The sequence below is a fragment of the Chiloscyllium plagiosum genome, chromosome 1 (assembly GCF_004010195.1).
Source record: "Chiloscyllium plagiosum isolate BGI_BamShark_2017 chromosome 1, ASM401019v2, whole genome shotgun sequence".
In the NCBI taxonomy this organism is placed as follows: Eukaryota; Metazoa; Chordata; class Chondrichthyes; order Orectolobiformes; family Hemiscylliidae; genus Chiloscyllium; species Chiloscyllium plagiosum.
This window is the reverse complement of record NC_057710.1, coordinates 9,907,983-9,923,172: the sequence shown is the minus strand read 5'-3', so window position 1 is coordinate 9,923,172 and position 15,190 is coordinate 9,907,983. Positions and strand designations below refer to the sequence as shown.

At 42.6% G+C, this 15,190-nt stretch overlaps 1 protein-coding gene across 3 annotated transcripts in view; it reads left to right on the top strand.

Moving 5' to 3' along the window:
- LOC122551859 (transcription factor COE3-like) overlaps positions 1-14,154 on the top strand; it is a 132,462-nt gene extending 118,308 nt beyond the window's left edge. For 2 of the 3 annotated variants that reach the window (XM_043694500.1, XM_043694434.1), the window contains exons 8-9: positions 1,461-1,658; positions 9,845-14,154. In XM_043694500.1, the coding sequence (XP_043550435.1) occupies positions 1,461-1,658; positions 9,845-9,876 (230 nt within the window). In that variant the 3' untranslated portion in view covers positions 9,877-14,154. The remainder of the gene's footprint in view (positions 1-1,460; positions 1,659-9,844) is intronic. The other variant, XM_043694559.1, reaches the window with a different exon arrangement.
- Positions 14,155-15,190: the final 1,036 nt, after the last annotated feature.

Genomic DNA, 15,190 nt, shown 5'->3' with positions numbered 1-15,190 from the left:
CCACCCCTGTTGACAGTGAAGATGAAAAGATCATTGCCAATGGTACTGCAATTTCCTCTCTTGCTTCCCACATAATCCTCGGATATATCCCATCAGGCCCGGGGGACTTGTCTATCCTCAAGTTGTTCAAAATGTCCAACACATCTTCCTTCCTAACATGTATCTCCTCTAGCTTACCAGTCCGTTTCACACTCTCCTCTTCAACAATATGGTTCCTCTCATTCGTAAATACTGAAGAAAAGTACTCATTCAAGACCTCTCCTATCTCTTCCGACTCAATACACAGTCTCCCACTACTGTCTTTGATTGGACCTACCCTCGTTCTCGTCATTCTCATGTTTCTCACATACGCATAAAATGCCTTTGGGTTATCCTTGATCCTATAAGACCCTTCGGTCCAACTTGTCCATGCCAACCAGAAATCCCAACCCAATCTAGTCCCATTTATCAGCACTTGGCCCATATCCCTCTAAACCCTTCCTATTCATGTCCCCATCCAGATGCCTTTTAAATGTTGTCATTGTCCCAGCCTCCACCACTTCCTCTGGCAGCTCATTCCATACACGTACCACCCTCTGCGTGATAAAGTTGCCCCTTAGGCCCTCTTTCCCCTCTCACCCTAAAATTATGCCATCTAGTTCTGGATGCCACCCCAGGGAAAAGACCTTGTCTATTTATCCATGCACCTCTAAATAAGACCTTTTGAATTCTCCTCGAATGGCCTAACTCTGGTTTTAAATTGCTGTGATCCTATTCTTGACCTTCTCAGCAGAAACAAGTTCCATCCATCTTCCCAAATGAATCCTTTGAACTGTTTCTAACCACCTGGATTAGGTTGAAGGCAGGTATTTGGAGGTAGGCCACAGGTCAGTCATGATCTCATTAAATGGCGAAATGGACATGAGGGGCTGAATGCAGAGCAGGAAAATCAACATTTCAGGCAAAAGCCCTACACCAGGAAAGATGATGTGAAAGAAGGGCTTTTGCCCGAACCGTCGATTTTCCTTTTCCTCGGATGTTGCCTGACCTGCTGTGCTTTTCCAGATCCACTCTAATGTAGACTCTGATCTCCAGCATCTGCAGTCCTCACTTCCGCCATGAGGGGCTGAATGGCCTACTCCCATTCTTAGGTACCCCACAACCTTCCAAACTTATGAGAGTACAATAGATCCAAGGTTTATGCAATGTATCCTCATCAGATAATTCTTTTGATGCCCCAGTGCTGTTCCAGCGATCCCGTCCAATTGCTCCCATGGGCCTGTGTCTTGCGATGTGGCACCCAGAACTGAACGGCCTTCTCAAAGCTAGCTGGAAGAGTGGTCTGGGTGAGAGGAGAATAGATTACATGGGTCAGAGAGGAAAGATGTCGCTTATGCAGTCTGAGGCGATCTATAGCTCAGCTTCCCTTAACCGCTATAAATGCTAACGTGTATTCCCTTCCTATCTGTCTTCTATTGCAGTCGTGCCGTCCAGTCCTCCCATGACGGCTTCCTCCATCACCCTGTCTTCCAATGGTAACACTACCCCAGGCATTTTCTCATTCTCTCCTGTCAATATGATCTCTGCAGTGAAACAGAAGAGCGCCTTTGCCCCTGTCGTTAGGCCTCAGGCCTCTCCGCCCCCTACCTGCACCGGCTCCAATGGGAACAACCTGCAAGGTGAGCTACCAGCTGCCGCATTCCGCCACCGCGTCTTCTTTTAATTCAGCTTACTCTCAAAGCGCGTCATCCTCTTTTCGCTGGCAGTTATGTCAGGCAAGTAACTTCACAAGGAAAGGGGCAGATGAAATTGGCATTGACCAGTTGGTGGGCTAGCAGGGTAGACTTTGAACCCATCTCTCTCCTCACCCTCAGTGGGGATGTTCTCCTTAAGATTGGTATTGCATTTTGGTAAAACAGACAAGGGCAGGATTCACACAGTTAATAATAGGGCCCTGGGTAATTTTGTCCAATAGAGAGACTCAAGGGTTCAGGTACATAGAGCTTTGAAAGTTGCATTACAGGTAGACAGGGTGGTTAAGAAGATGTTTAGCACACTTGCCTTCATTGCTTAGACCATTGTATGTAGGAGTTAGGACGTCATGTTGAGGTTGTACAGGACATTGGTGAAGCTAACTTTGGAGTACCATGTACAGTTCAGATTGCCATGCTCCAGGATTGTTATTATTAAATTGGGGAAGATTGAGAAAAGATTTACCAGGATGTTGCAGGGGATGGAGGGCTTGAGTTATAAAAATAGGCTGGGACTTTTTTCATTGGAGTGTAGGAGGTTAAGAGGTGACCTTATAGAGGTTTATAAATTCATGAGAGCATTGATAGAGCGATCTTTACCCTGTGTTGGGAGATTTCAAAATTAGGTGGCAAAGGTTTAAGGTGGAAAGGACAAAGATTTAAAAGGAAACTGAGGGTCAACTTTTTCAAGCAGAGGGTGGTTCGTGTGTGGAATGAACTGCCAGAGGAAGTGGTTGATGCAGGTACAGTTAAACCGTTTAAAAGCTATTTGGACAAATACATGGATAGTGAGGATTTGAGGTATACGTGCCAAACGCAGGCAGGTGAGACGAGTTTAGTTTGGAAAACTTGGAGAAGTTGGAGCGAAGGGTCTGTTTCTGTGCTGTATGACCCTATGATTCTATAACTGCTCAACGTTCACAATGTAGGTGGGACCACCTGGAGGCTTGCTGCACGCAGTATGGAAGGAGCTGTCACCATGTAGGATTTCCATGAGGATTGGGGTCAATCAGTCTCACAAAGATGGAGTCCCTATAGAATCCCTGTAAAAACTCAGGACCTGTCTAAAGTGTACTGCCTCTCACTTGCTCCCCTCCGTCTCTGGTAACATCCAATTTTGGTTTAACTCTGCCTGCTCCTGAAAGTGCCGATTCTCACCTGCGTTCCTCCAGGGCCAGCGATTCTGCACTACCACCTATCTGGGTGCATGTGGAGAGGCAGCATCAGCATGCCAGTGACGGCAATGACCAGGATAGAATTATAGGAGACATGAGTGTTCCTGAAAAGAAAGATGACTTGATGAGGCTCCTCGTCTTACACTCATCAAGACAAATGCAAAAACGTCAAATCTTAAATTATCTCACCAATTTTGCCATCCTTATGTTTGTCCTGAGGAGTGTAGCTTAAAAGCTTTGACAATCCACCTTACTTATCAGTAATTTCACTGACAGGAACAGACCCTTCAAACGATTGAGCCAGGACAGCACTTTCCCCATTGATGCCCCACCTGATGTTAACAATACTGGCAAGGTCAGCCCGTTGCCCTGAGGAAATGTTAGGGATTTTTATCCATGCACTGTCAACTTTCCTGGGGGTCACTAAGGTTCAATCAGATAATAAAGGATTGGAGTTATGTGGTGATAGGATTGACAGATTTTGTTAATTAAAAATAGATATTGCCAGAGAATCTCAGCAGGTCTGGCAGCATCTCTGGAGAGAGAAGCAGAGTTAATGTTTCAAGTCCACTATTCAGAATGTTCTTCAGAATTCTGAAGAGTCACTGGACTCGAAACATTCTGCTAAGTTTTTATTTCGGCTCTGCAGCATCCGCAGCACTTCACTTTTATTACGACAGATGTCCTTACTTTTTCAGAACTGGATTCAAGATATGTTTTAAAAATGCTCTGTAACTTATAAAAAACACACACATTTCCACAACACTCCTTTGATTCTATTGCCAATTATCTTAAACCTCTCTTCTCTGGTTACAGACCCTCTTGCCAGTGGAAACAAGTTTTCCTTATTAATCTTTTGAACGTCTTTACTGAATCTTCCCTTAACCTTCTCAACTCTAATGAGAACAATCCTGACTTTCCACATCCCCAGTACCTTTCTGGTAAATCTCCACTCCCAAAATTTCAGTAATCTTCTCAAAGTACGGTGGCTGGAACTGAACAAAATACTCCAATTGTAGCCGACCCGGTGATTTAAAAAGGCTCTTTAATGGCTTGTCTTTCATACCCTATTCCTCGATGAATATAATCAAATGTTAAAATGCTTTTATTTTTAAAAGTCTTTTCTACTTCCACTCCATTCAGTGATTTGTTCACGCACAACCCCAGGTCTCGCGGTTCCTGTATCTTGTTTAAGATCTTATCTGTGAGTTAATTCTGCCCTTTCTCAATGCTTCCACCAAACTTTAGCATGTCACACTCCTGGCTCTGATGTGTTACTGTATCTTAAGGCAGTCATTGTTTCACACTAAGATAAGTTGGTGCTGGAGGGCTAGCAACTTAGAGTCATAGAGTCATACAGCATGTAAACATACCCTTCAGACAAACCCGTCCATGCCAACCAGATATTCTAAATTAATGTAGTCCTGTTTGCCAGCATTTGGCCCATTTCCCTCCAAACCCTTCCTATTCATATACCCACCCAAATGGCTTTTAAATGCTGTAATTGTACCAGCCTCCACCACTTCCTCTGGCAGCTCATTCCATATGCACCACCCTCTGTGTGAAAACGTTGCCCCTTAGGTCCCTTTTAAATTTTTCCCCACTCAGGCTAAACCTATGTCTTCTACTTCTGGACTCCGCATTCCAGGGTAAAGACCTTGTTTATTTATCTTATCCATGTCCCTCATGATATTATAAACTTCTATAAGGTCATTTCTCAGCCTCTGCAGGGAAAATAGCCTGAGCCTATTTAGCCTTTTCCTATAGCTCACATCCTCCAACCCTGGCAACATCCTTGTAAATCTTTTTCCAAACTGTTTCAAGTTTCACAGCATTCTTCCGATAGCAGCAAGACCAGAATGGCACACAGCATTCCAAAAGTGGTCTAACCAATGTCCTGTACAACCACAACATGACCTCCCAATTCCTACACTCAATGCTCTGACCAATAAAGGAAAGTGTGCCAAATACCTTCTGCTCAAAGTGCAATTAAGAAAGACACAAGGGAGTTGTGAAGAACCTTGGTATAGACCCAAAATTCCTACAATGGGAGAGCACATTCTCTCCCTGAGGGTTCTGAGATGGATTGGCTGCAAACTGGCTAACATAATGGGGTGGTATAGAGCTCAGTGGTTAACACTGTTACCTCACAGTGCTAGGTACGCTGGTTCACTTCTACACTTGGGTTGTTGTCTGCGAGGAGTTTGCATGATCTCCCTGCGTCTGTTTGGGTTTCCCCTGGTTTCCTCCCACAGTTCAAAGATGTGCAGGATGGGTGGATTGGCCATGCTAAATTGACTTGTGGTGTCCAACGATGTGCAGGTTAGGTGGGTTAGTCATAGAGTGATACAGCACAGAAACAGACCCTTCATTCCCACCAGTCCACACAGAACATAATTCCAAATTAATCTCGTCCTACCTGTTTGCTCCTGGCCAATATCCCTCCAAACATTTCCCATTCATTTACTTACCCAAATGTCCTTCAAACATTGTAATGGTGCCATGGTAAATTTGGGGCTTTGGGAATAGGATGGGACTGGCTGGGATATTCTTTGTGTGTGTGTGTGTGTGTTGGGGAGGGGAGGGGGGGGCAGGAAGCATATGGGTCCCTACATGCAATCTCAGGATTCTATAATTTATCATTTGGAGGTGCCGGTGTTGGACTAGAGTAGACAAACTTAAAAATCACACAACACCAGGTTATGGTCCAACAGGTTTGGTTGGAGGCACTAGCTTTCAAAGTGCTGCTTCTTCACCTGATGAATAAGCAGCACTTTGAAAGCTAGTGCCTCCAAATAGACCTGTTGGACTATAACCTGGTGTTGTGTGATTTTTAAATTTATAAAGGGGAGCAGAGCAGAGTGCTCCAGGTTAGATGCCTGTCCGCTGAATTCTCTAATCACACCTGGACATTGGTTTCCTCCTGTGATCTATGGGTTATTAATGTGTAATAAAGCCAGCAGGGATCACTGCTCCCGATCAGGATTCACTGAGGATACCACCATTTGCTACCCCCAACCCTGAGGGTGGAAATGGGTTATTGGTCATGAGAATTGCCCGCCAGTATACACTCCCACTAACCCACATGAGACAATAAGAACACTAGAGACTGCATCATCACTGTCTATAGCTCCAGGCTACAACATGCCCATCAAAGGGAGCAACTCAGACTGTCTGGAAGAGCTGTGATGTGCCTTCATCACATGGAGGGGAAATATCTTAATAAAACAGAAACCAAGGTTTATATGCAAAGCAAGAAGTCCAGGTTAGGCAACAAACCATGGGCAGGTATAGAAGAGTCCTTGAATATTAATATTCATGTGGGTTAGAAAGGATGTAAGGAAAGTGTGAAAATATCAATAAGTGGAAGAGAGATAGACAACGAGAGGTGTGATTTGAGTGATGTTCAAAATGGCTGCCTTCTTGTGAAGGTGTAGGAAGGTACCTACTTTTTTCAAAACTTCTAATTTTGTTTTGGTTCAAAACATTTCCAGAAACTCCAGAACACTCCTGGAAGGGTTGGTGAATTTAGTCCCTGGCTTTCAGCTCAAATCCAGGCCCAGGCTAATTAATGGGAGTACCTGGAGAATAAGAACTCTCGCGACTGGGAACTAGGATGGCACTGCTTCCTAGGAGCTTGGCTCTGACTCTGTTGGGGGAAAAGGAGAATAAAGCTCAGATTCATTCAATATTCAGAGAGGCCTGGAAAATGGCAGATAATTTAAATCAATGTTTTGCTTCGGTCTTCATGGGAGAAAACACGATAAACATCCCAAAGATAACAGATCCTAATCGGAGGGAAGAAATAGTAACATTCTCGATCATGAGGGACAAAGTAAGACCATTCGCTTAAGGAGCCAAAGTAGGCCATTCAGCCCATCAAGTCTGCTCCATTATTCAATTAGATTGCGGTTGATATGATTATCCACAACCCCACTTCCTGGCATTTTCCCCATAACCCATGATTCTCTTACTGAGTCCATCTCAGTCTTGAAGATGCTTAATGATCCATCCTTGACAGCCCTCTGTGATAAAGAATTCCACAGATTCACAACTCTCTGAGAGAAAAAGATCCTCCTTATTCCTATCTTAAATATTCTGCTCCTTATTCAGAGCTTATGCCCTCTGACCCTAGACTCTCCCACAAGAAGAATGAACCTGTTGCATCGAACTGTTAATGTAAGAAGCTCATATGTTTGAATGAGGACCTCTCTCATTCCAGTGAATGAAGGCCCAATCCATTCAACCTCTCCTTATAAGATAGTTCATCCCTAACCAGGGTCAGCCTAATGAATGACATGGTGGTTCAGTGCTCAGTACTGTTACTTCACAGCGCTAGGGACCTGGGTTTGATTGCAGCCTCGGGGACTGTCTGTGTGGAGTTTGCACATTCTCCCCATGGCTGGGTGGGTTTCCTCTGGCTTCCTCCCACAGTCCAAAGATGTGCAGGTTAGGTGAATTGGCCATGCTAAGTTGCCTGTAGTGTTCAGGCGTGTGTAGGTTAGGTACATACATCAGGGGTAAATATAGAGTGGTAATGGAATGGATCTGAGTGGGTTACTCTTTGGAGGATCGCTGTGGACTTATTGGACCCAATTGCCTTTTTCCCCACTGTAGGGATTCTATGAACCTTCTCTTGACTGCCCTCAATGTCAGTATAGCTTTCCTTCAATAAGGGGCTCAATACTGATAACAGTATGTGTGGTTTACCAGGTCTTATCAAAACCTCCCTACTTTAATACTTAAACAAAGGCTTCCAATTTCAATTGCAATTGCTTTCCCAACTGCCCACTAAATTTGGCTGTTACCATTTTGTGATGTTGTGCACAAGGAGTACTCAGTAAACAAATGGAACTAAAAGCAGGCATGTCACCAGGACCTGATGTCATGCACTCAAGGGTTTTGAAAGAAATAGCTGCAGAGAACTCACTGCATTCTGACGCATTCTAATGGATCAGAGTCCACCAATGTGATGCGCCTCTTCAAAGAAGAGAATGAGACAGAAAACAGGAAACTATAACAAGCACAAAGAATACTGGAGAAACTCTGCTGATCTATCAGCATCAGTGGAGAGAGTACCAGAGATAATGTTTCAATTCCATTACTACTCAGATCTGACAATGAATCGTACTGTACTCTAAATGCTAATTCTGTTTCGCTGTTTGTCCTACTGAGTGTCTCCAGCATCCTCTGTGCTTGTTTCAGATTTCCAGCATCCATAGTATTTTGCCTGTAAGCAGGAAACGTTAGGCCAATTAATGTAACATTTGTCATTGAGAAAATGCTTGTGTCTATTATTACTAAAGTAAAAGAGCATTTAGAAAAGCTTAACACTATTAAACAATGTCAGAAGTCACATGACACCAGGTTATAGTCCAATAGGTTTATTTGAAGCCACAAGCATTTGGAGTGCTGCCCCTTCATCAGGTGAAGTCACTTCCGAAAGCTTATGATTTCAAATAAACCTTTTGGACTATAACCTGGTGTCATGTGGCTTCTGACCTTGTCCAGCACAGACCAACACCGGCATCTCGACGTCATGACCATCAAACAAAATCAACATGGTTTTGTGAAATTTGATAAGTTTGCTAGAGTTCTTTTGAGGATATAACACACAGAGTTGATAAAGGGGAGCCAGTAAATGTCATGTATTTGGATTTTCCAGAAAGTAATTGATAAGATGCCCCATGAATAGTTTTTGCACAAGGTTTAAGATCTCAGTATTGAAGCTAATGTCTTCACATGGATTGAGGATTGGCTAACACACAGAATATCGGAATTAGTAGATTTTATTTCAGGTTGTAAAGATATAATTAATGAAGTGTCAAAATGATCAATGTAAGAGCATCAATTATTTGCTGCTTATATTGAAGGAGGGGGCAGAACGTAATATCTAATATAATGTGCTGATTATACAACACTGGGTGAGATGGAATCTTGGGTTGACAAACGGAAGTTATGAGGGAAAATAGATGAGGGAGTGGGCAAAAATTTGGCTGGTCGAGTTTAATCTCGGAAAGTGTGAGCTGGAATATCTTGGCAAGAAGCATCAAAAGGCAGACTATTATTTAAATAAGGAGAGAATTTAAAATAAAACACAGTACAATACAGCTCTGGGAGTTCTTGTGTATGAAATGCAGAAAGATAGTAATCAGATCCTGCAAAGAACTAAGTAGTCAAGTGGAATTTTAGTTTGTATTGGTAGGCGGTTGGAATTTAAACATTTAGAAATCTTAATACAGTTGGACATAGTGTTGGTGAGGCTATACTTGGAGTTTTATGTATTGTTTTGATCTCGTATTTAGTAAAGAATATATTGGCATTGGACGCAGTTCAAAAGAGATTCAGGACACTGATTCTTGGGATTAAGGTGTTGATTTGTCAAGACCAGCTAAGCAGGTTAAAGCCTTTATTCATTAGATTTTGGAAGAATGAGGCTGAACGTATTGAAAGATACAAGATTCTGACACGGGTTAATGAGGTAAATGCTGAGGAGATGCTTCTAGTAATGGGGTAGTTCTCAAACTGGGTGATGTGGTTACAATTTAAGGGGGCACGCACTTAAAACTGAGATGCGAAGGAATTTTTTCTGTCTCTTAGTGAATGTCTAGAATTCTCGATCCCAGAGAGCTGGGGAGGCTAGATCACTGTAAGTGTTTAAATAGACTGCAGACGAATTTTTGGGAGGGCTATGAGGAGCTGGAATGAATAAGGAGTTGAGGCCTGGGACAAATCAGCCCTGATGTTATAGAAAGGTGAGGGCAGGCTTGAGGTGTCGAATGGCCTATTTCCATTACTGTTTCTTATGTTCGGCCTAGGGAGCAGCTGGACAACATAAAGAGCCCTGTTAGGTGGTGTTACATTTCAATAAATGCATGCAAGGGTGGCCATTCCAGTCTAACTTGTCATTCCTCTTTCTTTTTTCCTTTTGTCTTCAAGCCATGTCTGGCCTGATAGTTCCTCCGATGTAGCAGAGGCAGCTTATGCATGATGAAGGCAAACAGCTCCACACGTCAACAGATGGAGCCAAACAGGAAACAAGGCCCCAACATCGCCCCCTCTTTTTCTTTATTTCGTCTGTCCCCAACCACCTCCCCCACACCCCCGCACCTTTATTTTGAGACGTTTCATGCAATGACAATATTTTATCCGTGAACTCTTAGAATTTTTTTATTGAAGCGATACTCTGAGCAGTTGTCCGTGTGTTAAACAATGGGAGGTGATGTGCAGGAGACAGATAATGAACTTAACCTGCCTCTCCCCCCACCATCAACCATCACTTCCCAACCTTTCCTAGACTCCTCAAACCTCCAAATTACCCCCTTCTGCACCCCTCCCGATCTCCTCATCCAGCATACCCCACCCCCCTGTCTCCTTTCACTCAAATGGGCCAATGACTATGAGCACAACCATTCGAAAAGCCAACATCAAGGAGATCAGTTCCTCATTCTTTTCCTTTATTCTGTATGGAACAAAGAGTATTGGGACATGAGCGAAGAGACGAGAAATTCTTAACATTGATGACAGTCACAACAGTGAGAGGAGAACTGAGAGACATCTTAGCATCAAAATCACTTCCAGTTGATGCCAACAAGATTGTGTGAAGAAACGTGAAGAGGAGTCAAGAGAGAATACTCAACAAAGGGAGGACCACGTTGGTTGTATCATCAGTGAAGGTTTGATCACACCATGCCTTTTAGATCCCACATGGTTGTGGTAGCCTTTGTACACCAGTGTGCTGTTCCCCAAACAGCCTGTTGCTCCTGAAGGTGTGGTGACATATTACTTAAATATTATGAGAAGCATCCCAATTAAATCTCATGGAATTCTCTCTCCCTCTCCCTTTTCTGTTTCTCTTGTCACCTTGGGCAGAAGCCATCATACCAATGTCCATCACATCCCTTTCGTGAAGCATAAGCTTGCGAGGAATTATCCAGCCAGGCCTATCCCGCGGCTCTTTGAAAAGTTCCAGATGGCGTGCTCGTCACTGCACAGAATATTCCCAGGGCTCCAGAGCATTCCGTCCGTGGTGTTTCTGTCACAGCGCGAGATCCCAAGTTTCCTGAGTGCTTGACCTAATGGGCAAGAACATTCAGCTTCACAACTCTTTGTATAAAGAACAGGAGGAGTTGGGTAAAGAAACAAATCTGACCAGGCCCAATCCAGCTGGGAACAAGGTCTGCACAGATACAATGGAGATAGGTTTTCACAAAGGTGTCTCCAATTTGCTTTTCGTATGTGAATTCGTGTCTCAGTGGGTGCCACCCAAGAGTCAGGAGGTTGTGCCTTTCAGCTCTGCTCCAGAGATTTGCACAAATGTCCTCCAATACTTAACCGAGGGAATGCAGCACTGTCAGAAGTAGGCTCTTTTATTTAAATAGAAGCTCCCTCATGTGGGCAATACCATTCTGAAAACAAACAGGAAAACGTCCATGGTTCACCGATAACATTTATCCACCCTCCAACATCGCCAAAGCAAATAGTTTTGTCATTTTCACACTGTTGGGCATGTTCAAATTGGCTGCCAATGTGTCCTACTTTGCTCCTACTTCTGAAGTGCTGCACTGTCTGGGAAATCCTGCAGGATATCCTGAGGTTGTGACAGGTGCTACATGAACACAAGTCCTACACCAGCTGGCAACCCAACTGGGTACATTAGTGTCAGACATGACAGGTTCAGCTGGAGGAGATGGGGGTGGAATTGTCAAAGATTAATATACAAGAGTCAACAGATATGAAGCCGGAAAAGCATAGAAAGTCAGACAGCATCCAAGGAGCAGGAAAGACAATGTTTTGGGCTGAAAGATTTTAACTTCTAGCATCTTCAGTCCTTACTGTCTCCAAGTCAATTAATAAATAGGAGACAGGAGGCCATTGAGCTGATTTTTTCCCGTTGAGCACAAGTACTTGACCATAGCACACTTTGCTTAATATCCCATGCTCACTGCAAATTCCATTCTCATCAGGGATAACAGGGACCAAACACAATTAGTCAAACAATGATGTTTGCTATATTGTGAACTTAATGATGCAAAATCTGATCTTGTCACACTACAGACTGGTGGCCAGGCATGAGTCCATTGGTGCTCCAAAGTAGCTTTAAATGAAATCACGATGGCTACAGATGGGTTCATGAGCTCATGAGTGGGAAATGTGAACATGTTCACTTTAGTAGGAAGAATAGAAACTCAACACACTATTTAAATGGAGAGAGATTCCTAACCTTGTTGATACGAACAATCTTGGTGTCCTGGTATGTGAATCACAATAGATACCGTAAATGCATATAAACACAGGGAAAGCCAAGGAAATATTTATGTTGCAATGAGAATGGATGATAAAAGTAGGGATGATAATTATAGTTGTACAGGGCTTTGGTGTGATCACTTCTGGAGCAAAGCATAAAGTTTCAGTCTCCTTATTTGAGAAAGGATGTAACTATGCTAGAAACAGTTTACAGAAGGAACACATGACTCATTCCTGCAATGAATGGATGATTTATGACTCAATGACTCTGTGATTCTATAGAGAAAGGTGGAACGGGTTGGGCATTTAGCCATTGGAGTTTTGAAACATAAGAAGTCATTATTTTTAAACATTTAGGACCCTGAGGACCGCATCTAAGGTTACTCTGCAAGAAAAAAGCTCAATGTGCTTGAAGGAGTGGGATCCTATATCCTTCTATCTCAAATGAAGGACTTGATAGGTGGATAAGAAAGATATTTTCCCCTGAGGGCCAGACTAGAACCAAGGGCTGCAGGTTGAGTGTAGAAGATCTTCCTCTGAAGGTGGAGATGAGATGATTTTCTTTTTCTCTTTTGGAAAGTCATTAGAGTGTTAAATTCTCATTCCCAGTGAAGATTGGGTCATTGACCATATCCAAGGCTGAGTTAGATAGATTCCTGATGGAGAAGTGAATCATGGATTCTGAGGGAGCAAACAGGACAATGGTGTTGAGAACACAATCTAACCAACCCTGATTTATCAAATGGCAAAATAAAGTCAAAGAGCCTCATGGCCTGCTCCTGAGTCCTATGTTTCAAAGTTCCAAACTGTTAATTTTGGAATCTTGATGTGCACAAATGACTTCTCTGCCTGCCTAACCACAGTAGCTGTGCATCAACTACCACGCCACACATATTAAAATAATATGACTTGACAAAACAAGGGTTTGGGGCAATGGCAGGAAAGTGGAATGTTTCAAATACGTTCATGGGATGTGAGCACCACTGACTAGGCCAGATTATGCTGCCCACCTCTAGTTACTGTCAAGCAGAACTTGTGATGTAGCTACTTCCAAAATGTTTTTTTTAATTGGTTTGATACCACAGAACGGCTTGCTAGATAATTAAGAAACGCCATAATCGCTCTGAGCTGGAGATATATGTAGGCCAGATGAAGCAGGGACAGAAATTGTCCTGACGCTCGTTAATAATTCCAGATCATTTTTACAGTAATCCATAATCATTGTTAATAACCTAACTTTCTGTTGCAGATTTTTACTAATTCGTTGAATTTGTACAATGATACATTTTTGAAAGATGAATAAGTTGCTGCATCAATGCATGGTAATCTTTTTTTGTTTGCAATAGTAACCCATTATTTAAACCATTTCCTGGGTCCTCTGTGTCATGGGGATGACTTGAAGCAGATTAAAACCTTTCTTACATTAGCTGATAGTGGCCTTTTTTATACTTCATGGTGAGAGTGTGTTTTCCAAATGTTGCTCACTCAAACTCATTCCCAAGCCTGTGACTTCTCCCGTCCTGCTGCCTAGAATAACAAGGTGAGAAGTCAGTGGAAGCCTAAAGAACCATCCTGACGTGTAACTGTATTAAGCTTTCCTTCAGTGTTGGCAGGTCAAAATCCCTTTTGTAAAAAGAGAATTCTTTCATGGGTACCGGCATCACAATTCAAATCCCTAATTGCCTTTGAAATGAATGGCCATTTCAGAAGACACTACTGTGGTTGACTTTGAACCATGAAGTCACATTTTAGGACAGACCAAGTGAGGATGGCAGATTTCCTTCCCTAAAGGTCTTTAGTGAATCAGATGGCTAGGGCTGTCATTATAGCTGTTGATAGCTTCACGGCTCCTATTACCAACATGCAATTCTATATTTAATTACTTGAATTTAATTAATCCCAGCTACCTTAAAATCATACGAGTAGCAACAGAAGTAGGCCATTCAGCCCCTCGAGCCTGCTTTGCCATTCAATACGATCAGCCATGATCTGACATTCCTCACATCTTCTTTCTTGCCCTTTCCCCGTAACCCTTGACTCCCCAACTGATCAAGAATCTATCGATCTTAGCCTAAATATACACAAGGACTGTGCCCCCAACACTCTCCACAAGATTCACAAGCTTCTGAGAGAAGAAATTCCTCCTTAGTATTAAGTTGGTATTAACCTTTATTCTAAGTCTATGATCCCTGGTCCCAGACTTGTCCATGAGGTGACATATTCTCTCAGCGTTTATCCTGTTACAATTTCAGCCCATCCCTCAAAATCATTAGATTGGGCCCCTAGATCAGTGGTACTACAACTGACTCACACTGTCAGTGTACCTACACCCCATGGACTTCAGCAGTTCAATATGTTGTCTCACCATCACCTTCTCAAGGGCAATTAGGGTTGGATGCAAGCACTTTACTACCATCACTCATATCCTGGGAATTTTTTTTATAGAGTTGTTTTATTGAAGCTGATCACATTTCAACAAGATCAGAATTGGCCAGTCTTAAGTAGGGCTTTATAGCATGCTTCAGATTCTCTGTACACTGTGGTTGGGGCAGGGATTCCACTGTTTAAAGAAAATGTAGTTTTATAGGTAATTTGGCTCTTGGTGCAAATTATTCTGAATACATAATATGGATCTTGTATAATGGGTTCAGAGATTATGTTATTTATTCTGTAATATTGGTAGATCTAGATGCTTTCTCATGTGCAATATTTGCTTTCTTTTGTAAGCAAGAAGTTCACTTGTTTATTCAGAAAACAGCAATCAAAGGGCACAAAGGATAAAACAGGCAGATATGAAATAGAATATATTTTGAAAATTGATGTAAAGGTGGGCATCCCATGTAAACAATTACATTTAAAACTTGATGTGTAGGTACCGATGTTGGACAAGGTCAGAAGTCATGTGACACGAGATTATAGGCCATCAGCCTTATTTGAAATCACAAGCTTTCAGAGGTGACGAATGGGTAGTGCTCCGAAAACTTATGATTTTAGATAAATATATTGAACTATAACTGGTGTTGTGTGACTTCCAAATTA